The sequence below is a fragment of the Triturus cristatus genome, chromosome 5_2 (genome assembly GCF_964204655.1).
Source record: "Triturus cristatus chromosome 5_2, aTriCri1.1, whole genome shotgun sequence".
In the NCBI taxonomy this organism is placed as follows: Eukaryota; Metazoa; Chordata; class Amphibia; order Caudata; family Salamandridae; genus Triturus; species Triturus cristatus.
The window spans coordinates 727,094,816-727,121,433 of record NC_140588.1 but is presented as its reverse complement, the minus strand read 5'-3'; the positions used below and the strand labels follow the sequence as shown (position 1 = coordinate 727,121,433).

The window sequence follows — 26,618 nt, the reverse complement described above, 5'->3', positions numbered from 1 at the left end:
TAGCTAGTGCTAACTAGATTGTTATGCAGAGTACTATAGATGATCTTTTCTGCACTACGAGAAGCCCACAATGATTTGTTCATCCACTTGATGACTCTTGGTACAATCAATGTAGAAATTAAGGGCTCTCTTGGGGTCTTGACGATGCAGTCTCCTCTTCTTTCTAGGGGTGTGACGGGTTAAAGAAAGTCAGCAGAGTGATAGCCTGTCCAATGAAGAAAGTTGTTACTACCTTTGAAAGAAATGCAGCTCGAGTTCTCAACAGATTGTCTGGGAATCATGTTGAATAAGGCACCTGGACCAAGAGGTCTGCTGCTCTTTTATGCAACAACCTTCTGCGATTGTGACCCAAAAAACCCCCTACAAAACAGTTTATGGTAAAGGGACGCGGTGGACACATTGGCTCAAAAGGGGTACACAGGTCATCAAAAATGGCTTCTGTGGAAACAAGCAGTAAGCCTTTAAGAAATCTCAGAACAGGTAATTTAAAGACTGCTTATCCAGCAACCTCAATAAAGCAGAAAGAGCAAACAAACAGCCTTTCAATAGTGCCTAACACAAGTCCTTCTTTGGCCAATGACAAAACAAACACTTCAGACAACGTGTTCTGCATCAAGCCACAAACTTGTTCCAGTGTACCCCGATTTCGCAGAGGGATGCCTGGCTGCCAGAATCACATGGACAACTTAAAAAGGGATATCAAAGGAGAAGAGATGCCACAATTCAATCTACAGGCATGGAAGTGCAGAGTGAGGAAGCCCAGGAGCAGGATCCTCCCCCGTTGCTGGGAAAACATATCCTCCTGAAACAGCAGCTTGATCTGAGGACAGATGCTCATGCCCAGGAGTTCTGGAATACCCCTCAGCCCATTCGGGGGTGCCACAAGCGTGACTTTGGCCCTTTCGGGCTTGATCTTCTTCAGAACTCAATCCAAGAGGGGTACAAAAGGAAAGACATACAGGAGTAGCAAGGTTCACTCCTGCCCGAATGAGACTCCAAGAGAGAGATGTTTGGGGAAACTCCAATCCATAATAAATGCTGCATTGTGTGTTCTTTGCGGTGGTGAAAAGATCGAGCCAGGTTTGTCCTCAATGCTGAAAAACTCACTATGCAACCTATGGCTATAACTGCCATTCATTATTCACTAGGCATTGGCGAAAGAGTTCACCCGTCCTGACGTTTGAAGATCCCACCAGGTCGTTCATGACCAGAGAAATACCCTGGGGAGACTGCCACTTACAGAGGCACATAGCTTCCTGGCACAGAATCCAAGACCCCAATCAACCCTACGTGTTGCAGTATGACAGGGCCATAGTGTTGTTCATGAGAACCCGTACCAGCCTCCCTTTGACAACTGGTAGAAAGGCCTTTAACACCAAGCAGAACACCCACAGCTATAGCAAATGGTGCTGGAGGTGAGTTTTTAAAATAAAAGGCATTCCTCTGATCACCACTTCTCCCAGATGGCTTCTCCAGCCCAGTATTGATGCATGTGTGACCACAATGAACTGTACGTGGAGTAAGGAGAGGGGTTTGCCACTTCCTTATTCACAGTCTAGCAGGCACCACTGCAGATCTTTTGCAGTCACCTCCAAAATCTGGATGAAATCCAATATGTTCCTCTGGTGCTGTGCCCACTCGGCCTTTAGATCTCACTGCAGAGCCTGCATGTGCCATCTGGCATGTTTGACTAGCAGGAGCCTCAAAGCCATCCTCACTGAGATCTAGGGCAGAGTCTGAAACAACAGGATCATAGCCAGAATGTCCTCGACTCTGCCCCCTGGGGAAAGGCACAAAACTGCATCATATCAAGGGTAGCTTGCATGAAAAGGCATATCTGGAAAGCAAATGCAAAAAGAACAATTGACGGACAGAATACAGAACAATGTCATACATTCACCCCAGTACAGAGGTCTGGTCCTAAATCCATCGTTTTTTTGCTCACCATGCCATTCCATGTTGAACGCAGCCATATGCAAATCAGTCTTGACCCTGTGCCTCATGGGAACAGTCCAGCCCGAACTGCAAGACCAGGTCCTCCCTGGACTGGAAACGAGCATCCTAGGACCAGTTTCGGGGTTTCATTCCTCATCAGCCAGGATAGCTTGACTCCAGTGGCATGGCGAGCATGGGACCCACGTCTGGGCATACCCGTCCCACTCGGGTGACAAATGCAAAAAGAACAATTGATGGACAGAATGCAGAACAATGTCATACATTCACCCCAACTGGGGTGGTGTGGTGAGCAAAAGAATGATGGATTTAACCCAGATCCTTGTGACTGGGGGTGAATGTTTGCATCGTCTAGCATCCGTCCATCAATTGTTTCTTTTGCATATGTCACCCTAAGTGGGAAGGGTATGCCAAGACGTGGGTCCCGTGCTTACTACACCACTGGATTCAAGCTAGCCTGGCTGATGCAAGGGTGATGCCCTGAAACCGGTCCCAGGAAGCTTGTCTCCGGTCCAGGAGGGATCTGGCTTGGCAGTTCAGGCTGGATTGTTCCCACAAGGAACAGGGTCAAGACTGATTTGCATATGGCTGGGTCCAAACTGGGGTGGCGAGCAAAAGAATGATGGATTTAACCCAGATCCTTGAGACTGAGGGTGAATGTTTGCATTGTCCAGCATTCTGTCCGTCAATTGTTTCGTTTGCACATCTGAAAAGCAGTCAGGTGTTACTTTGACACATTTATAGTGAACCCCAACAATGTCACAAGGTTCGCCATCTTCAGGAGATGGTTTACAACTGGCTGGGGCGAGCCTGTCTTCAAAAGCCAGTTGTCGAGGCATGGAGAGACCGGTAACCCCAACGATACACTGCAACCACTGCTATCACTTTTGTGAACACATAAGGGGCAGTGGTAAGTTCAAAGGGGGTCACAACAAACTAGAAACATTCCTGGTACATGGGGAACCGCAAGTAACACCTATGAGCCTGCAGGATGGGGATGTTAAAAAAGCATTTTATAGGTCCCGCATTCTACGGGATATAGGGCAGACAGATCTGGGGCAGCGTTTGGAATCTGTCCTTCTCCAGGAAGGTGTTGAGAGGGCAGAGTTTAAAATCGAAAAAAAGCTCTGCCTTTCTTTGGCACAATGAAGTACTGGGAATAATACCTAGTTCCTACTGCTGAAGCCGGTACCCTCTCCATTGCTCCTGTAGGAGACCAGCCTTTTCTATGTGGTCATCCCGTAATTGTCAGCTTTAGCTTGAACCTATATTTCTACTGGTTTTAGAATTCGGTGTACTTTACCCCTGCTAACCAGTAGTAAAATACATGTGCTGCCCATTTAAACATGGTCAAATTGTCATATTTGAAATCGATATATTTAACTTAAATATAAGTCCCTAGTATATGGTACAAAATGTACCCAGGGCCTACAAGTTAAATGCCACTAGTGTGAGTACAGCTCCTATTATGCCAACCATTACAGTTGAAGTGTAAAACATGGCTTCAGGTCTATCACTGTAGACTGAGTGTTGCACTTTAAACACTGAAATTCAGCCTGTCAAAATAAAATTTCCTTTTTCAAAAAGGGAAAGTGAGAGAGGAGGAGTCTTTTTCTTTTAACTTCTTTCTGAAGAGATCAACACAATGTAACTTTGTTTACAGAGTAGCAGCAAGAAAGGCTTGCTTTTTACATATTAATCCCTTCCTTATACATATTAATTAGTCAACCTAGGTAGGCCTTGCTACCCACAAGCCAGTGTGCATGGTTTATAAAAGTTAGACAGATAGAAATGTAATGTTAACATATCCTTACAGTGAGCACCACCCAAAAGCTATTTTTCCTGAGGCAGGCCTAGCTGCCCCATGTAGAAAACCAGAGGACAGAATAAAAATCCTAATACTGTATCTCAGGAATTACACTAGTTAGAAAACTAACTAATAAAATTCAATAGTAAAGTTGGCTTTTTGATAAATATTAAGGAGAGGTAACGTTTAGAAAGTTACAATTTACATGCCTGAAATTCCTGGAGGCTACACTTGCATTTGCTTTACCACTTCTGCAAGCCAATAATTAGAATTTGAATGGGTATAAAAAAAAAGGTATGAAGTACCTCCCAAAAGCAAGCAATAGGCAGCCCTGAATGGGCAGAGAAGCCTCCTCTGAACCTGACCGAGTATGCAGGGTGAGGCTAGGAGCATCCTTTTTGACACTGCAATGTCTAATCATGCTTGAATGTCATCCCGATCAACAGGTCTGCTGGATTTCGTATACAACATTGGGGACGCACGTGAAAGGAAGGGAAACAAGATTCAAAAGCAAATCTTGTATATCCACTGTCTGGTTGATGGAAGATGGATTTCCTATAGACCGACGCCCAAGATATATTGTTTGGGGTCAAGGACAAGTTTTCATGTGTATGTTGTCTTTGGGAGAAGTAGGCCTAACCCTCTGCGGCACAAACCCTATGGCTGCCAGTTTACAGTATCACATTATGGATCAGGGAAGGGCATGGTCTTCAGTTAAGGTAATATGAGTGTCCATGTGTTAATGATGTTCAAACTTATATTTATGGTTCATTAATGCAAAGCCTTCATTATTAGGGTGAGCGCTCTAAGTAAATGTTGTAAGGACTGCACTACTGATAATGGTTCCAGTATAAAAATGTGTACACACATTTTAAAAGTTTAGCTTTATGAGGCTATGTATAACGCTCCCAGATTGCTCTCTGGTTAGTTGCAAACATTTGCAGAAGCTTGAAAGCAAGATTGATGATTCTTCGCTTTCAAAATAAAATGTTACCAAAAAAATTAGAAAATAAAACATTTAGCTAAACTACTGTAAAATATTTTGTACCATTTCTTTGCAGCACTATTCAGTAAAATGTGTTGATTTATGCTAGTATTTCCCAAGAATATTCATATTGGAAAATCAGTGTAACCAGCTTCAATAAGGTTATGGGAAACATAAAAATATACAAGCATTGGCAAAGCCAGACGGTCTGAAATTGGTGGTCAGCCTTTCTGGTTGGGCTAACGTGTGACTTGTTTTGGCATAGTTTTGATAAAACCTTATTGATATGGAAGTTGCTGGGCCCTCTCCATTATAACAAACATTGGCAAAATCAAAAAGTTTTTGTTCTCAAAAAGTACACATTGAACAGTAGTTCATGGCATTAAACAAAACTACTTTGTGTGCTAATAGGCTCCTTGTGAAAGAGCAGAATGCTGTCACTCACAGTGAAGCCAGCCAATGGAGAGAGATAGACAGAATTTGAATAAATACAAAAGGTCATGGTTAACGTCAGACCTAATTAGGGGCCCAATTATTAAAGAAAGTCTCAAAAGTGCACCCATGGTATATGTCCTTGCATTAAGTGCAGATATATGGCTTTTGTGAATTCATAAGAATTTACAGAAGTAGGCCAAGAAATAGTACCCTTAGAAAAAGTTTGTGAAATGCATTTAGCATGAGCAAATATGCATGTGTAGATTTTCAGATGCGAAAATCTGAGTGTCTGCAGGTTCACCTTCCCTCAAACCACTTGTTTCCCAACCCTGGAAGAAGTTTTACGTCTACCAATGTCAGAAGTAAATTTTCAACCTTTCACAGTATGGGAAAAGATTAGAGAAGAGTTGGTGAAAACCCTTAAAACATGCGAGTTAGTAGGTTTACACAGACTCAAAAGGGTATCCCAGCCCTAAGACTATTGCTTACCACTACCTTCAGCCACAGTATCTAGATCTGCGGAAACATGGCAACGTAAGGGAATAGCTTGTATTCAAACTCTACTATGGCAGGAGCCCTGGCATAATCAGAGAGGCTATATCAGAGCTCTTATATAATGAAATTGCTGCCATAATTTGTTGCCCCATTGTATCGCACAAAAGGGACAAGTGGATTTTGTTGCAGGACAAGTAGATTTATGAAGCAACATGCCCCATGGACTAGTAGTTATTTGATTAAATTCCACGCCCCTGGTGGCCGCAGACTTTCTCCATCTAGAAAATGCCTAAAGTGGATAGGGTTGGCCCCGGGAACTTTAACCCCATTGGTTAGAGTGTGTCCTTCCACCCACTAGCTACTGTCGGACATAAAAGTGGCATCTCCAGGCACCCACTCCAGAACACTTCGGGACATGAAGATCAGATGATGACTGAACCTGTGGTCTGCGACTTGAGAAAAGCCCTGAAGTACTGGTCCTGATCTCTCTTGTACCCATGACAAAGAAGTAGACTCCAAGTGTCATAAGGCTACAGAAACCCAACAAGTTAAAAGAGGCCTCTTCTTGCAACTGCCAAGCTGACCAGTAGCAACTAGACGTGGACTGGACACAGCCGTTTGGCCTCTACCAGATACCTGTGAGTGTCTATATGCTTCCCCAGCATTCAAGGGAGACTTTAGAACTGTACTATTGTGGTGGATTGGGGGTTAAGGGACTAAAGTCAGAAGGTAAAATCTTTGATCAGGACAAACCTGGTCGATGTATCCGACCCACGCTCTATTTCAGTCAGTGTCAAATTGCACCTATGTTCCGGTCTAACTCGACCATGGACCATCATTGGGCTAAATGCTTTTAGGTTTAAATTTAAAATAACTGATAAAACCCCTATGAAAGGGAAAAAGCCCTCATCAGTGTAAACATACGAACACTGATCACATGCGCAAGCACAAACTAAAATGTCATAAAAAGAAAGTAAAGTGAGAGACAATAAGTCATTTTTAAAAACTTTCTGAAGAGACCAATAAAATGTAACTTTGTTTACAAAGTAGAAGCAAGAAAGACTGGCCCAAGATTATTCTGCTTGAGTTTAGGGACATCACACAAATATGGTTTCAGCTTCACTTTGTGCGTACTTGGATTAAAGGTGCAGGGTTTAGAAGCATGTTTTAGGTCCATTCAAATTATTGTATACACTGTAAAGAACCTGGCAATATTGAAATCATATTTAATCTTTTGGCAGTGTTTATTTTTTAGCACTCATTGGTGAAATGGCCGGTTCATAAGAGTCCTATCAAATATGTGCCATTACATTTATCAAACAACTGTATAGATTGGATTCTCTTTCCATCCTTACGTATGGAAAGCAGAAGGTTTTCTTAAAATAACCCACACGCATCAAGATTTCCCTTTGTGGCATGCTTCATCATCGGGTTCTTACTGTCCTTCTGCGTAACGGGGCGTGCTGCAACCAAACGGAGAGCTGGAGCCCCTTTTTCAATACTAAGTAGCAATGTTCGGTATAAGAGTGGGAGGTTCTTACCTGAAGGTAAAAAATGCCTGGCTAAGTAGGACCACAACATTTTATTGTGCCATCTTGCTGGTATTGTTAAAAAGGGGAAAATGGAGAGACATATGTTAATGTGTATGTATCTCACAGTTGGTCAACATGTTTCAAGACTTTACCCCACGGCTTTTCGTCAGGACCACAAAGATGATCCCTATTACCACTCCGAATTGTGGGCGACTCAGAATCTGGTCACTTTAATAGATATCAAAACCAAAAATGTATACTACAATACCCAATCGGTAGTGTTTTTTCTTTTAGATATGTTTTTATGCCATATTCTGGTCTAATGAGCTCTTCAGGGGAAGGGACACTTGCGGTCAAACAACCATCAAAGCTACTCCTTTTTACTGAAAAGTAGCCACCCCTCGGCTCTGACGGGCAGGCTACTCTAGACCAGATTATGCCATTAAAACATATCTAAAAGAAAAAACACTACTGATTGGGTATTATATTATACATTTTTGGTTTTGATATCTATTAAAGTTACTAGATTTCGAGTCGCTCACAATTAGGAGTGGTAATAGGGATCATCTTTGTGGTCCTGACGAAAAGCTGTGGGGTGAATGTTTGAAACATGTAGACGGACCGTGAAATACGTACACATTAACATATGCCTCTCCATTTTCCCCTTTTTTAAGAATACCAGCAAGAGGTCAGAATTACATTTTGTGTTCCTTCTTAGCCAGGTATTTTTTTTACTTCAGATAAGACTGTCCCATTCTTATACCTACCATCTCTACATAGTATTGAAAAAAGTGCTTCAGGGTCCCAGTTTGGTTGCAGCACGCCCCGTTCCGTAGCTGGACGGAAAGAGTCCGATGAGGAAGCATGCCACCAAGGAAAATCTAAGTGGGTGAGGATTATTTAAAGAAAACCTTCTGCTTACCATACGGGAGGGTGGAAACATAATCCAATCTATACAGTAGGACTCTTTTTGTTTGTTATAAGTAGATATAGGAGGGCGAGTCCTCTGTTTCCTGGCCTCTGTCTCCCTTCTTTTGACATCGATTACATTTATCCACAGAATGGATAAAATCCTTGATACATCAGTTCCTTTTACTAATAAGTTACTATTAACAGCGGGTCACATGCCAAACATCTCAGGGTTTAAACATCCAAAATAATGTGTGGTGTCGGGTGCCTGTGAAATGAGTGTTGTCACCATGCATATGGGATAGTGGTGAAAGCGTGACACAAGGCTTTCCACATACCAACAAAATCCATAGCTACACGGTGTCCCATCGACATGTGTAATACCTTCAGGTAATCCTAGCTTTTCACCCAAATGCACTTTACTGCTGGGGGTTTTGAGCCCACAGTTACAATGTCAACAGCAAAACTTCAACTCCCAGAACATATGATGTCTATTAAAAGGCCAGAACTGGCAAGGTGAGACATTTACCATGGGGACACATGGCAGCTATAAATGTCCATATAGTAGCACCACCTTAATGTAGTGAGGCAAAGAATGCAGAAATGCAGGAGTGATCATGCTTAAAGCATCATGTTTCAGTTGCCTTAGAATGCAAGGCTGCAAATTAATCTGGTGTAATTCAAAAACTAAAGACTCAGTGCCATTGCTACCAGGGGGTTGCGCTCAGGTTTATTCAGTGACTTTAAGGGTTCAACCTGATAAGGGATGTGATTATTTCTTGAAGTGGGTAGTAAGCAATCCAAAATAATTATCTTAATAATAAAAGGCTCTTTTTGCCTGCACTTCCTGATGCAAATTGGACGTGTGTTCCTCCGTCAGCCACGTTGATGGGGTGGAAAGTGAGGTGGAGTAGAAAGCAATAGGAGGGAGTAGCTCAGCTTGACACACTGGAGGATCAATGCGTCCGAAGTGATGTCTTGCCTTGGATGAAATTTCTGTTCCTGCCTCGTACGAAGTGGGTGTGTTTAGAAACTGAACACTAAATCAGTTTTGCGGCTATGATTGCCAGAGGGACACAGGAGTGAGTTGCACTTTGTCCATGATGCCCTGAACGTGGTCTGTGCGTGCCACTGAGATGCTGTTGTGCTGAAAGCGGGGTCTGGTGTTGGTGGCAATGAAAACCACTAGCATAGCCTTGAAAGGGACAAAACTGCTTAAGAAATTGTATGGCGGGAGTAGACCAAGCCCCAGGGAAAGCGCTATGGCATGACTCTACTTAAAAATTTTCATGGCAGAGTCTGCTTTCTCACTAACAACAACAAAAAAAGCAAGAGCCATTAAAAGGCATGCAAACTTGCATTGCCACCTTCACTCAGATGGCATGATAGCCTTTAAAAAACAGGAATATCATTCATTTCAAAATGCAGTGAAACAAAAAATGTGGTATTTTTAATATGTATCGAATATGATCAGCATTATGGGCCCATATATTCCATTGCTTCCTATCTTCTGCAGAAGGCCAACCCAGATTTTCCAGAGAATTCTGTGAAAGTAAACATTCAGATAAATTATAAAAATGTATAAATACCATTAATAGTCAAAATGATTTTCTTCAAATAGTAGGCTATGTATGATATTTATGAATGATGGTAAAGGTTACATACAATTTCAAGACATGATCCTGGTGCGGACTGCAAAAGAAGAAAGGCGGTGGAAGCAGCATTTTTTGATATTATCTTTCCAAATAAAATGTGTAAAGCAGTTACGGAAAAAGAACACAAAGACTGCATGGATTACTTAGTTTTAAAATAATGACTAAATAAACCATGTACAAGGTTCGAAAATAGGTGAAGATGCTCTTCTCTGTATTGTAAGCTGATAAAAGTTCAAACTCCCAATCGTCAAACAAAAATGCTACTTACTTTGTAACATTACGTATTCTCAAATATCAGTCTCAGAATGTGTTTTCACATCTTTATATTCCCATTGTTACCAGGGCCTGATATCATGAGGCATGGGCTTAAAAGTCATTCTTTACTACACAAAGTCTATTTAAAAGCCTGAAGACAGAGGATTGCTCTCAAAATGTCAGCAGAAGTGGGAAAACTCAAGATGAACATCAGTAGTCCACCTGATTAATTAACATCTGCATTGGAGACAGAGCTGAATGAAGCTGGCTTGCCTTATTATACAGCAGCCCTACTTAAAACTCATTTACAAGAGTTATGTTCATAGCCATGAAACTAAGCTCAGAGATATTTAACATTTCATAGACTAATCAATCTTACTGGCTGATACTTACCAACATTTAATGGTTTTCCATAGTTTACTGGGAGTTCAGGGGGTCTACCTCTATGTAAAGCTGCAAAGGAAGACCCCTTCCACAGTGGATGTCTACGATCTGCATGAAAAATAGATCAAACCATGTTCAATGAGAAGTGCTAACATAAGACACAATTCTAAAGCCACACACAGCACAAATTTAAGTACAATTCTTCATGAGTCTTGCATTCGGAATCATTTTGAACACACTTACCTCTGATATATTTAAAGATCAAAATAGCAAATGTAATCCAGCATGTCCAACAAAAGATTGCTTGTATTTAATGTCCAATTTCCAAGTGTTAAAATTAGATTCACACATCACTTCAATTGAACAATCCAAACACAGACAAGTGATGTGCATCCTTTAAAAAGAAAATACTGCCACTGATTTAAATGTAGTTGCTGTGTGTATTATAAAAAATACTTTGCTTGACAACTGTATTAGATAGTACTAAACAACTTATCTAACCACAATCTATTTCAATAAGATATATGTATACCAAGTAAACCAAAATCACAAAATAATGCATATTATCTGGATGGTTACTTAGCAAAATGTATTAGATTGTCACAGTTTGTGTGTGCTTAGTGTCAATAATAAATCAACAGTCCGGGCAGGATATGATGTACCCCTAAGCTACAAGGTCAAAAAGGTATAAAACAAAAGTTTGAGAACTTCGGTAAGTGCAAAGTAGTCATAAAGTAGAAGGGGGTTGTGGGAAAGGATAGATACAAAATGTAATGTTGGAAATTAGGAGAGACATTGGTAAGTAGCCTCCAACTGTTCATTATAATACAATTATTCACAAAGACGTTTCATAGCCATACAGGGTTGCCATCAAAATGTCACATAACGCCAATGTGACTTGGAATTCCATTCTAATATACAGTTGGTGCTCCCAAGTCAATTGGAACAGTTATGAAGTCCAACTCCAATCAATAGACGGATGAGAGTTTCTTGATTCTGTCTTTTTATTCCATATTCATGCAAAATTGGATATTGAAACACAACACAGCCGACGCGTTTCGTCCTAAAACTAGGACTTCATCAGGGCTGTTAGGAACACATAGACATACATGTATAAATATATTTACAGCAATTAAAAGACATTAAATATCACAAGAGATAAAAAAAAACATTTTTGAAATCAAAGGAAGAGAAATTGTTACCCACACATAGTATTAGATCTTGGTGTTCTCAAGTATGTTATTTAATTATACGACACCAATACAAAAGCCTACAAGCAGACCGACATTTCTCATTTCAAATTTATATATTACTTTAATAAGTGATATATTTCCCAATTACCTAAAAACATAATTTAGATATTTTATATATTCCATAGGGTCCAACGATCCCTTGAAGGCCACAGGAAAAGATATACTCTTCAATAATGGTATCACATGTTTTAAACATATCTGGTGACAGCTGTAAGAGAGACAAAAATAGAGAGAAAAGAGAGGAAATGGAAAAAGGAGAGATATGTGCATGTATAGAAAGGAAAACAAAGAAATTACAAAAGAGAATGGTTTGGGTCTGGCCATATAAATGGTTATATTCCCATATAAGGACAAGCATATTTGAGAACTATTGTGATCGTGCATCCATACCATTTTAGTCATTATTATATAGCCGAAAGTATATGCGAGTTTAAGGATTACATTTGTGTATAGCATATTTCCAATCCCTCCAACATGTATCTTTTGCTCAATCTGAAACAGATAGATGGATATTATTCCTTACCAATGTATAACAAGGTTAAAGATGGCTTCGTGATTGAAGAAGGATGTGAGAGAAATATTATTCTCTATATCACAATTCCATTTGGAAATATCTACAATATAAAGAAACTTTATATGATGTCACATACTACTAGATATCTTTATAAATTACTTGTTATGTTCGAGTCCAAAAACACGTGTATAGGTCTATTTATAAATCAGAAAAAAAGTAGTTGCCCAATAGTTAAATCCAATCCAAAAAGTTTATTTATTTTGTAGACAAAGCCCCCATGAAACAGGCTACAATATACCTTCCCAGAGTCAAGTATGTCCGGAATCTCTGTACATTCGTTAGATTAAAGAGACCAGAGTCCAAAATATTTGATCAATTGTGGCCGGACCTGAAATAGAACAGAGGGTGGATCAAGCTCAGGTTGAGTGTATACAGATCCCAACCGCGTTGTATACGTTAACTCATAACCTCTTGTATACCAATATAAACCACGGTGTGTATAAGGCTTTGGACAGTTGAATGACGAGAGGTAACAGAGGTTTTTACCCCATTAATACGCCCACCCAAGATCACATGTGATCTTGGGTGGGCGTATTAACCCTGCCCGACACAGGTGTCTCGATTCAGGCAAATACCCGGCGCTATCTAAACAGGATTACGACAATCGTAGAGACACCGCGCCGGAGGAAACTTTGCTGTCGTACCCTTTTGTTGATCGTGACTAGCATATCACGGTGACTCGTAGGGTGGCGAATGTTGGGACAGTTGACAGTTTGTAATTTGGATTAGGTGGGGTAAAAACCTCTGTTACCTCTCGTACAGAGATTCCGGACATACTTGACTCAGGGAAGGTATGTTGTAGCCTATTTCATGGGGGCTTTGTCTACAAAATAAATAAAAAAACTTCTTGGATTGGATTTAACTATTGGGCACCTAATTTTTCTGATTTATAAATAGACCTATACACGTGTTTTTGGACTCGAACATAACGAGTAATTTATAAAGATATCTAGTTGTATGTGACATCATATAAAGTTTCTTTATATTGTAGATATTTCCAAATGGAATCATGATATAGAGAATAATATTTCTCTCACATCATTCTTCAATCACGAAGCCATCTTTAACCTTGTTATACATTGGTAAGGAATAATATCCGCCTATTTGTTTCAGATTGAGCAAAAGATACATGTTGGAGGGATTGGAAATATGCTATACACAAATTTAAGCCGTCAACTTGCATATACTTTCAGCTATATAATAATGACCAAAATTGTATGGATGCACGATCACAATAGTTCTCAAATATGCATGTCATTATATGGGAATATAACCATTTATATGGCCAGACTCAAACCATAGTATCATTCATTCTCTTTTGAAATTTCTTTGTTTTCATTTCTATACATGCACATATCTCTCCCTTTTCCATTTCCTCTCTTTTCTCTCTATTTTTGTCTCTGTTACAGCTGTAACCAGATATGTTTGAAACATGAAATACCATTATTGAAGAGTATATATTTTCCTGTGGCCTTCAAGGGATCGTTGGACCCTATGGAATATATAAAATATCTAAATTATATGTTTTTAGGTAATTGGGAAATATATCACTTATTAAAGTAATATATAAAATTGAAATGAGAAATGTCTGTCTGCTTGTAGGTTTTTGTATTGGTGTCGTATAATTAAATAACATACTTAATAACACCTAGGTTCTAATACTATGTCTGGGTAACAATTTCTCTTCCTTTGATTTCAAAATTCTTTTTTTTGATCTCGTGATATTTAATGTCTAGTGTCTTTTAATTGTTGTAAATATATTTATACATGTATGTCTATGTGTTCCTAACAGCCCTGAAGAAGTCCTAGTATTAGGACGAAATGTGTCGGCTGTGTTGTGTTTCAATGTCCAATTTTACAGGAATATGGAATAAAAAGACAGAATCAAGGAACTCTCATCCGTCTATTGATTGGAGTTGGACTTCATAACTGTTCCAATTGACTTGTTTGCCATAGTGTGGTGCACCTGTGCTTTTGTTTTACTTAATTGAGTTCCTGCTGGAACAAGCATTGTGACAGTGGGTGCTGTTCGGTGTGCACACACACCCTTAAAAAACATAAAAGGTATATGAATTTGGGAGTAATATCTGGTTAGGTGCTGCCAGTGAGAAGGCTCCATTTTTTTGTCAGAATTGTTTTTAGTTGGTACTCCCCTTTACTTTGGGTCTCTCCTGCTTCTTTATCAACCTATCAAATTATTCTGCGCCCTAACAATGGTCTTTCCATTTATTTTATCACAAATATAGAAGCTTTTATTTCAACGTATTTATTGTTACATGGTGTAGGAAACTGGGTTTTTGTTGCAGTACCCCGCCCCCACATTCCCCCCCCCCCCCACTTTTTTCAGGTATTTTATTTAACTTTGACTGGAGTGTAATGGGTTCCTGCTAACCAGGGCCCCAGTACCAAGGTTCTTTCCCAAACTGTACAACTGTTCCCCCAATTGGCAATGCCTTTAGCATCCTCTCTCAGTCCCTCGTAAATGGTACCCCTGGCATAGAGGGCTGCGGTACTAAAGAGGGTCTCTCAAGGCCTGCAGCCCGAACTGTGCCACCCTATGGGACCACTCACAGAACTCATGCAGGGCTGTCATCTCTGGCTGCATTTTTTGGTGCAGACAGAATTGAAATCATGACATGAAACAAATCCCTGCGTGGCATGTCCCCTAACACTGCATTTAGTACTTGTAAGTCACCCGTACAGCAGGCCTCACAGCACTATGGCAGGGTGCTTAATACCTCATGAGAGGGCATACCTGCCTGAGCAGATATGCACCTGTGCTGGTCAGTGCCATTACTGCCAGTGCAAGTAAACAGGGAAGGCATTTTAGAACATGTATTGGACACTGGTGAAAATGAGTTCCCCAGCTACATGATGGCTTCATTGAAAATAGGGAAGTTTGGTATCAAACATCTCGTATTAATAAATTGACACTGATTACAGTATTGGATTTATTAATGCATGCACCCAGAGGGCACCTTAGAGGTGCCGCCTCAAAACCTACCAGCCTCTGGTATGTTGGCAGACTGGTCTCTGCCAGCCTGCCACACAATAAAGATTTCTGTCCTCCTAGGGTGAGGGCCTTTGCTCTCAGGAGGTCAGAAACAAAGCCTACACGGGAAGAGGGTGTTCATACTCACTTCCACAAGATGACCTGCTGATTAGCCTTCCTAGGCTGGCAATCTTCAAAGAGCTGTTGCCTTTGAAATGGGAATTTGGCTTCCCTCACAGGAGAGAAAGCCATCCCCCTTTGTCCAATACCCGTTTGGCACCTGGACAGAGTGCTAGTCAGGTAGGCGTGCCACCCTCAGGCTAGTACCACTCCTAAGGTGGGCTAAACTGAGGTGCACACAGCTTTTCAGAAGTAGCCATCTTTGTAATGGCATACTTAGGAAATCTGGGACATGGTTATGCCCATTTCCCACAGGAAGTGGGCATATAGGGGGCGTAGAGACCCCCAAGGGTCAGTAGCCCACTGGCTCCTACCCTACACTCCCCTTACACCCCTAAATTAAGTATTTATGGGAGGCCATGGCACCAGAACAACAGTTGCTGCCGACCTGAAATACGAAGGATGTGAAGCGTTGCATCCTGCAAGAACTGAAGTTCAAGCAACTCACTTGGCGCCAACCCTGCCTGCTGCCTTCGCCAAATGCACCAAAAGTCAACTTTTTTTTTCTTTTCGGAGTTTTATATAGCGCGTACCTGACCTGAATCGGGTATCAGAGCGCATAACATAGCACCAGTTGCGTTACATGAAGACAAATTAATTTTTGTTAGGCACGGGGAGATTAAGTGATTTGCCCACAATCATAGGATGTTCAGCGTCATTGTAGAGACTCTAACCCAGTTCCTCAGATTCGAGGTCGACCGCCCTAGGCTTTAAGCCAACACCTCTTCCCAACTTCCCTGCGACTGAATACCTGCCAGCACTTCACCCAGGAACCAAGACCTCCTGAGAAGCAGCAAACCTCCTTCGCTGCATCCTGCAGGCATCTTAAAACCCCTGAAAGGACTATGTGAACGCAGAAACCAGATGCCTGAAGACACCATTGCACCCATCGCTCCAAGCCCGAGCTGAAGTGGGACAACGGTGTCATCATGGTCCCCCAGCCCTCCAGAGACCAAATGCAGTGTGGTGACACCTCTCGTAGACTCCCCGACATCGCATGCAGCCTCTGGACGCAGGCCCCTTCTACAGCGGCTGCTCCTGGTAAGAAAAACCTAACACCTAAAGACACCTGTGCCCCTCTACCCCTGGGCCCAGGAGAAGAGGAACAAAGGCTTCTCTACGTCCCCAAGGACTGTGAGGCCTGAGCCCCCTGGTGGTTCAGCCCAACTAGTATCCCAGCCCAAGCCTGCAGCCTATTTACGCAAAGACTGATCCCCATAGTCTAACATTGGGCACCAGACACTGTTTTGCACCTCTTCACCTGGCCACCCTAGTGTCGCTGGGGGTGTTCTGCTGGTGCTGCCTTGGAACTTGCCCACCATTCACATTAACTCCTGGAGATTGGTCTCATAAGTTGCTGTAATATCACTGAATGCCGCATTAACTTTTCCTCCAACAGGATAACATTGCAGCATCCAGAAATTGCACTGTTTCGTCTTTTTGAACTCTCTATTAATAAACGCACTTTCCTGAACTAATTGTTTCTGGTGTCAACGCATATATAAAGATACTGGCTATTTAAAAAAATTGGTGTGGATCTACTTCTTGAGTCATGTGTCACACTTATTGACCATTGTGTGTATTTTCAGATGTCTTGCACTGGTCTGTGACCACACTACCTCGTTGAAAAGCATCTTAGGATTGCCAAAACAAGCCCTGTCCACTTATATGGGAACCCTGGACTCTTTGCAGGATATATCTCATTTTGATATATCATGTAAAGAGCCAGCTTCCTACACATGGCTAGATACATAAGTGATATCTATATACAACAGAAAAATGGATGGAATAATCTTAATACCATTTGCCCAGTTGAATACTGCAGCCTATTATACAGAGTTAAAATTGAATTACAGTCGTGGGCATCCGATTAGCATTAAGAAACAGATGTTTTATTTTATAAGTCACACGGTCCTTGCATTTTATTATGATGAATTGTTTTTTTCTCTGGAAACTATATTATGGATCACGTTTCGTTAATATAGAACTCCTGCAACTCAGATCTGCAAATGCTTTCATATAGTAGTAAACTGTAAACTCAAGTCACCCCAACAAACTTAGATAAGCTACATGAAACAACAGAGGAACCACAGAATATAGGGAAAATATCATATGTATTTATAGCCTCATATAGTCAACGTACACACTTGTATCAGTTTTGTATCTATACTGGGGTTCTCTGTGTTTTACTAAATGACGTCAACTGGCGGTGCCAAAAGGATAAGCAGCAGTTTGATTTTTGGGACAGGACAGCTCCCTGATTCTGTCGAGGAGAGGAATGGGGCCCATACTCCAGAGAAACCTTAATCTTTAGGGACTATTGACATGGTCAGCTTCTCCATGCTCTAATGCACCCAGATTAGGGATAGCCAGTTTTTATGTTCAGGTATTTTCTCATTGCCCAAATGCCATAGGATAGGTTCTCTAGCTGCAAACAGTGCCAATGCCATTTGCTTACCTCTGATGGAGGTGTAGTGGGTGGGTCTGTTTGTTGGGGAGGCCTATCATAGTGTAAGCTTGAAAGTGTTGGAACTCGACAACAGCAGTTTTGTCTAGATCATCTAACACCTCACCCCAGTAACGTGTCAGTTTAGTGCACTGTCAGAGGAGACAAATAAACACCTCAACATCAACATCCCCTCCAACAACTCTCTAATCTCTAGGGATAGTACTTGTGTAGGCATGCAATGGTGTAATACCAATAGGTTACCTGTGTTATGGTTTCCCTGCCAGCAGAGGAACACACAACTGTATGTGCTCTGTGAAACATGTCTTCCCATTCCTGATTAATGAGATTTCAACCCAGTTCCTCCTCCTGCCTCATTTGGTCTGAATATTCAGATCATAGGATGGCAGTTTGCCAGAGGGAGTGGGGTTTAGAGAGTAAGTGCCTATCATTATTTTTGGAAAGTAGCCATTCCTCAAATTAATTAAGAGGTTTACTGGCCACCACTTTTATCGCCCTGCTAGATATCCATTGTCTTATTTGTGTGTAGCACAAGCATTCCTTCTCGGATAGGCCAAAATTATTTTTTGAGTTGCTGGAATGGGATCATTCCCTCCCGATCAATCACATCCCCCACTAATTTACAGTCTATCAGTTGGCAACCTTGAAAATGGTCTCCTTATAGTGCCAGGGTAAAACCTCAGGTTGTAAATTAATGGAGTGAGCAGGGAGAGGAACGTTGAGAGGCCATGCATTTCAGATGTTGAGTACCATACAAATAAGGTAGATCAGAATGCATGATTGGGAAGGTGGCGTGGAGTAGAGGCCCAACGTATGCGACCTCTACATCTGTGGAATCACCCATAGATGGATACCAGAGATCTGCTGGTCCATGAAGCCCAATGCTTTTGTGACTTTTTCCTGCTGCATTCTAAAATAGACCAAAGTTGGGAAGCTTGATAATGTGAAGTGTTATGGATACCCAGACCTCCCTCCCAAGAGTGTCTGTATAAAAGGGCGGGGGACATCTGACCCTTCCAGACAAAAGGTGGTTATTTCCTATTGCAGTCACTGTGGAATATTCAGAGGAGGTTGTAGTGCAATTGATTAAAACAAACAGCACCTTTGAGAGAAAACAGGCTTTTTGCAGGTTTAACACCACTTTTACTAGGCCTGGGCATGATATTCCGTTTGAGGTGTTTTTTTCGCTCCACAAACAAAGTTGGTTATGAATGGCCCAGCCAGGTTGGAACTTTAAACCATGATGCACAACGTGCAATATCATTTCAAGGAATCCACTGATTGCTACATGTAATGTTATTTGATATTGAAATAACATACCAGCCATGTTTAGGTGGCTGAATTCTTTCTTTCTTTCTACTTTGATTCATCTTGAATAGGTTTTTAAATGTATGTGTGCGTTTTATTGTGGCTATCAATGAGTAAATAAAAGAATGAGAGTCAGTGGGTATTTAAACGTATGCATGAGTGCATGTTTGGGTTATAGAGTGCATGCAGGATGACTTACTGAATGCTTAAGCCCAGCAGTTACTGAAGACACTTTTGTTTATAAGCCAGACATACAGGCAATGCCGGTTTGTGTTGCTGCAGTTCCATTCACAGTCATAAAAAGATCTATTGCTGCAGTTCTACCATCAGCAACAAGATGTCTTTGAAGAAAAACCATACAGGTATTAAAGGCTACAGCAGTTACTCTCACTAGCAAAACACACTTTGAAATAATTTGGGCCTGTTTAATAAAACCACTGGCAAATGAAAGTTTAACTTACATGCACAGTGCCTGAATATAAGAGCAAGGATTCATAAAAACAGACTTTACATTCCTTAATCAATTTACTACTATCCAATATCACCCCAGAACGGAATAATGTGTGAATAAATCTGACACAAGGGGGGGGGGGCGGGAGGAGGGGGGAGGCGGATCTTCCAGAGCAGGGAAGCTCTGTTAAACCTGGAAACACCCTCACAGTTAAGAGATTTTCGTTGATCAATTTCCACCCTGGAAATGGTTCCTACCAGCCAGAGTTCCCACCCTTCTCCATATAAAAACAGTACTACATTTGGCTGGGTAGGCCTACCACTGGCAACCGTAAACAGTTAAAGTTTGGACCATGTGACGCTAATGTCCATGAAGTCTTCACATGAATACAGTTTTGGTCCGTTTCTATGGCATGCCGCAGGTCACATAAGTATGGTAAAATACTCTTTTTGAACCATACTTTGACGCTCAAAGGGCATTCTGATCAAGAAAACATGCTGGGATCCATGAAAAGCTACACCACCCTGAGTCGGTAAGTTTCAGAAATGTCCCTGGTTGGTAGGGTTCTCTAGTTGCCGGTTGATCCAGAGCCCAAATAGTGCAGACATTCACCAGGGTAAGGGAGAGAAAATTGGGTTGCTGCTGAAGTTTCAACTTGCTTTCACTCTAACGCCAACGGTTGCTGGTTTGCCGCTTGCAGGAAGCTGTAGGCTGGAGGCAGAGCATTGTGCGGAGCCTGTGCTGTGCGAGTGCTGCAAGAAGCCGGAAGCCGACCCCCGAGAGACCCCCGAGAGCCAAAGAGTTGCAGAATCCGGACTCCGGAAGCTCCGGGAGCCAATTGTGACAGAGCAGTGGTGCGGAGAGGCCGCCGCAGCCGCATTGCATCAAGGCAGAGGCAGAGGCAAAAGCGGGAGTACGGGAGAGCGTGGCTGCCTTTAGGGCCAACCCGAACTGTTGTGCCCAGGTGCACCGCCGAGGCGGCCCAACTAGGTTGGGTGCAGCTTGCGGTGCCCAGTGTGCCCTGCTCTCTTATCCTGCACTGCGCTCGCACCGCGTCATTGCATTGCTCTACCTCCTTTCTGCCTTGCTGAACTCGCCCCACTCCCTTCTCCACTTACTTCCCACTCCCTCCCACTCACTTTCTGATCAACTACAAGGTAACTTTACTTCTGCTCTGCAATTTACAATTCTGGCCTATAAGAAGCTAAGGTCTCTGTTAAATTCAGAAACTCCAATGCCGGATGGTTTTTCATGTGTTTATTGAAGTAAGCAAGACGAAGACAGCACCAACGTTTTCAGCCTCTCTCTCAGCCCACGAAGACGATCTCTCTCGCCCGTAAATTCCAAATGTGACCACATCACGTTCTCAATGTCACGAGCAGACCACAAGATTACAACACATCCCCTTCCCACAAAAAAAAAATTCAAAAACAAAAACCTAAAAATACAACATGCCCAAACAACAGTAAGGACAAGAATAATCCCCCCAAAAATGAATGAGAGAAAAAGAAGAAAAAGAAGAAAAAAAAACCCTCCCACAACAATAATCAGAATGTTAACGACCATACAAATTACCACTAAAACTACACATCAATGTAGAACAAAATCATTGAACTTTGCTGGAATATGCCTATTCCTGGGACTCCTAGTATTGACATTAGCCCCAGGCACTTGAGGTTTGAAATTAAAACCTGACGAAGAACCCAGTGATTTCTCCGTAAACTTCACAAGTCTGGACATACTCCAGGTAGAGCCCGAATTAACTCACTACATTTTTTTTTATGGCAACTATAGTGAAAGGACCCAAGAAAGCAGATCTGCCTTTCATGGTATAATTGGGATTCTTGACCAAAACTTTATCACCTAGTTGCCATTTCTTCTCTCTCACACACATTCTTGAGTCAAAACTCGATTTATATTTCTGTTGATAACCAGAAATCCTGGCACGTTTGGTCTCAACAGAAATACAATTATCTAAACAGACTGGCAACCAAGTAGGATTTAGTTTGGAGATAGCCTTTCTACCCCTCAGCGCTTCAAAAGGTGAAATACGAGTAACCATATTGGGAGCAGTACGATGTGCCCACCAAGTATCTCTTAACACACTGCTCAAAGAAACTTTACATTCAAGAGCACGCTGAGCACAACTTTTGACCACTCTATTCATCCTCTCAGTCAATCCATTACTTTGTGGTGAGTACAGCGCAGTTTTTTTGGTGAATAATGTTATGATCTTTTAAAAACTCACACATTTCGTGAGAGACAAATTGCACTCCATTATCCGTTACTAAAAACTTGGGCACCCCTTCCATGGTAAAAACGTCCTTGAGAAAGTCAATCACAACCCTCGTGTACACAGAAGAAACACATTTAGTGACTACCCATTTCGAGGTGTAATCCACTAACAAAATGACAAAACGTTCACCAGAAGGTAAAAGTTCAAATGGACCTGCAATATCCAATGCAAGCTTGGTCCACACAATTTCAGGAATTCTTACCGGTGAGAGTGGGGCAACATTAGTGACACAAGACTTATCATTTGCAGCACATGACATGCAATTTTTAACAACATCTTCAGTCATATGATCCATATTAGGCCACCAATATCTTTCTCTCACCCTGGCCTTGGTAAGGCTTCTGCCTAAGTGTCCCTCATGGGCAATGTTGATCAATCTGCTCCTGAAATTAAGAGGAGGAACCACTCTGTCACCTCTCATGATATTCCCATCATAAAATGAGAACTCCTCCCTTACAGGCCAATAGGGTTTCATTTCATGGTCCAACGTCTTATAATCAGGCCACCCTTGACTTATCCACATCTTGAGGGAAGAAAGGACCTTATCTCTACTTAGTTCATCTGACCATTCTTCACCAGACAAAGATGGCTCAGACATCCAGCAAACCCTTTCAGTTTCAATCTCACACTGATCTCTGGTTTCACTCAGATCATAGTTAATAGGTAACCGCGAGAGACAGTCAGCAGACTTATTCATGTTCCCAGGTATGTATTGTACACGGAAATTACATTCCTGGATACCTTCACTCCAGCGTTTCAACCTGGGAGTAAGCTGTTCACTACGATGGCATGAAAATATTTGGACCAACGGACGACGATCCGTTTTAACCAGAAAAGGTATACACCAAAGATAAAATTTAAAATGATGTACAGCCCAAAACACACTCAAAGCTTCTCTCTCTATACATGAATAATTCACTTCAGCTTCTCTGAGAGCCCTAGAGGCAAAAGCAACAGTCTTCTCTTCTCCATCCACTACTTGTGAAAGAACCGCCCCCAAACCCTTAAGACTGGCGTCAGTGGTAAGAATAGTCTTACGGTGGACATCAAAATGCCCTAAAGTAACTAACTTCCCAATCTCTCTTTTAATCACAGCAAATGCCTTCTCACATTCTTCCGACCAATCAAAATGTGTCCCTTTCTTAAGTAAAACCCTAATGGGCTCAGGCACACTAGCAAACCCTTTCACAAATTTAGAGTAAATTTCAGCTAAACCCAGAAATGATCTGACCTGATCTTTATCTTTAGGAGCCGGAGCATTTACAATGCTTTCCGCAAGTTCCATTTTGGGTTGAATACCTTCACCGGAGATTACATGACCCAAATAAGTAACCGATTTCAGCCCTAAGCGGCATTTTTGTTTTTTCAAGGTGAGCCCCTTGTCCTTTAGTCTTAGCAACACACACGTCAAGGTGGAATTATGTTCTTGCTCATTCTTCCCATAAACTAAGATGTCATCTTGGAAAAACATGACATTTGATATTCCTTTTAAGACTAGTTTCATTACCCTCTGAAAACATGCCGCTGCTGATGCTAAACCAAAAGGCCTCCTTAAAAATCGATAAGCTCCCAGAGGTGTAACAAAAGACGCAAGATGTTTAGTCTTTGTGAAGAGGAACCTGGTGATACGCAGAGGACAAATCTAGCACACTGAAGACTTGTGCACCTTTAAGCATGCTAAGAGATTCCGAAATGTTAGGTAGAGGCTGACAATCCACCCATATCCATTCATTAAGTCCCCTCAAGTCCACACACATCCTGACACTGGTTCCACCATCCTTGGGGGCTAAAACAATAGGAGCCAACCATTCTGATCCTTCAATCTCTTCAATGACTCCCAAATCTAGAAGTCTTTTGAGTTCTGACTCTAGTGGTGCCAACATCATATTCGGCACTCTTCTTACTTTATGTACACAAGGTAAAGCCCTATCTTTAAGAATGATTTTGTGCTCAAAATCTTTGAGGCACCCAAGGGAATCGGTAAAAACTTCTGGAAATTTGTCAAAATAATTAACAACTTGACTACTTCCTGCAAAATCTACTAACATAACTTGATCTCTAGGATCAATAGCACTGGCATTAAGCATAATGCCCAAATCACGTTGATGTCTCCATCCCAGGAGATTATCCCCCCTCTCAGCTATATAAACTTTACCTAACGTTTGTCTGTCCTTGAATTGGATGTTGGCTATTACATATCCTAACACGTTTATTTTACTGCCACCATAGCTTACTGGATTTATATCTGGTGGTAATAACGACATATTGTCAAGGCCAACAATCTCATCCCATTGCTTGTTGCCCACCATTGTGAAGGGCGAGCCAGAATCCGCTAAAACTACGAAGTTAAATCCATCAACCAAAATGTCACACGCTGGCATAACCACTTTTCCATTGTCAATCCCATTTCCATCATTCTCAATGTTGAGAATGATTGTTCGTACAGTTTCAGTACTCTTCTCCGGATACTTTGACTTGACAGAAGATCTGCAAACTCTGGCATAATGTCCTTTAATGCCACACTTGTTGCAAATAGAATCTTTAGCAAAACAATGAGGATAATTAGAATAATGTGTAAGACTGCCACACCTGAAACATTTTGGTTTAGAAACTTCTCCAGAAGTTTTATCACCGTTGCTATTAGATATGGTAGAGCGACTATCATGATCTACCTTACCAGTTGCCGCTTTTGTGGGGTAACGCGGCCGCACATCCTTGTCAGAGATCTTTTGTTTGTCAATGGAGGTAACTTTGGCAACACTGTCACTACTCTCTTGAGCAGGCTTGTCACTTAAGACATGAACATTCTCTTTTATTTCTTCCTTTTCTTCTCGATCCTTTTTCATTTCTTTCACCCAGGTAGAGGTATTCTCTAAACCCTCTACTATAGCAATCGCTTCTGACAACGATGGATTTTTTGACAACAGTTTTTCTTGAACTCGCGTGCTGTTGGTGCATCTTACAAGTTGATCTCTAATGAGAGATTCTGTGAGTTCACCAAATTCACACGTCCGAGCAAAAGTTTTGAGAGAAGCAACATAACTCTTAACTCGTTCCGAAGGACCTTGTATTCTGGTAAAAAATTTATGGCGCTCTAACACAACGTTAATCCGAGGACCAAAATATCTCTCTAGTCATGGACATTTCGAATACATCAGCTGGTTCACCATCCCCACCACCCACTGCTATGATGTCCATGCTGTCAAACATTTCTTCCTTCCACACCCAGAATATGTAGAAGAATAGCTTGCTTCCTAACAGCTGAAAACTTCTCTCCACCAATCGCTACAATGTAAGAGTCAAACAGATTCTTCGATCTTTTCCAAGGAAGAATAGGGTCACCTTCTTCAGACAGAAAAGGTGGCGGTTGAGACATGTTGAGACATGCTGGAAGTATTGGCCATGATGAGATTAATTAAAATTCAGCACGTTCCAATGAGGATGCAGTGAAAATGAATTTAATGTGGCCAGTTAAAATAATGTGAGTAAATATTGTAGGAAGCACAATGTTTGATGTGCTTGTCAGATAAAATTTGGCAAAGTATTGCAGTCCATTGAAGAATTGCCAGAGAAAAATCTTAACTGTTCATAAAAACATAAGAAAATTTAATATTAACCTCACCATGTAAGTCCGTATAATCCGTATCGAGATCTGTGCACCGCCGGTAATCATTTCTTTCGTTTAGGTAAAATACCTGAGTGCAGCGCCGGTAGTTCTTTCCTCAGTCCATGTAAACTACAAAATGGCCGCACGTTGCGTGGGTTCAACGTGAAAACGTGCGTTTCAGTGACCAAACCAACGATGACGATATTTGATGACGTTGACAATGGGGCGTGCGCTTGTTGTGTAGTGCGCGAGACGGAGCTCGAGAGACAGCCGTTAATTGTGAGTAAATCAGCGAAAAGTTTTTAAGGTCAAAAATAAGTATTGAGCATTAAGTTGACTCACGAGATGTTCCGCTATGTAATTGATCCGTAGATAAACAGGTCGCGTTGTTCGTTGTTCTTTGTTTGTTGGTCGGTCGGGTCGTTCAAAAGGGAGTTGGTGCGGAGGTACCTGTCCCCAATCAGGTTAAAACAACTTGTCGCCAGTGTTAAATTCAGAAACTCCAATGCCGGAAGGTTTTTCATGTGTTTATTGAAGTAAGCAAGACGAAGACAGCACCAACGTTTTCAGCCTCTCTCTCAGCCCACGAAGACGATCTCTCTCGCCCGTACATTCCAAATGTGACCGCATCACGTTCTCAATGTGAACGGTCACGAGCAGAACACAAGATTACAACAGTCTCGTACAGTGCACATGAAAAGACTTGGTACTACACAATCTATGAGAAAGAGTACATACAAAGCACCCCCACATTGGAGCCATCCCAGGATCAGTAGACATTACAACATTTTTCACTATTACCCCTAGAACAGGTAACCAAATAGCACCCGTGGAGCAGAGGCCACAAATAGAAGGCAACCACAGGACAAAGGAAAGGGACTGTGGTCAAGCGCAATCAGTGGACGTTAACGTCAACCCAATGACAAACAAACAAGATAATAAACAGCAAACAGACCAAAAAGAGGAGGCGGCCTGCGGGAGGGACTAGGGACAACCTCACTTAAATATAGCTCTAGAACTTCCCCCTGCAATTCTAGATACCGATTTCACTCTACCAGATATAAACTTTTCATTGGGCCT

The 26,618-nt window shown here is 41.7% G+C and overlaps 1 protein-coding gene across 2 annotated transcripts in view; it reads right to left on the bottom strand.

The window, feature by feature from the left end:
* BRWD3 (bromodomain and WD repeat domain containing 3) overlaps positions 1–26,618 on the bottom strand; it is a 1,513,493-nt gene that overhangs the window by 1,453,807 nt on the left and 33,068 nt on the right. For both annotated transcript variants that reach the window (XM_085607835.1, XM_085607833.1), the window contains one exon: positions 10,420–10,518. In XM_085607835.1, coding sequence (XP_085463961.1) covers positions 10,420–10,518 — 99 coding nt within the window. The remainder of the gene's footprint in view (positions 1–10,419; positions 10,519–26,618) is intronic.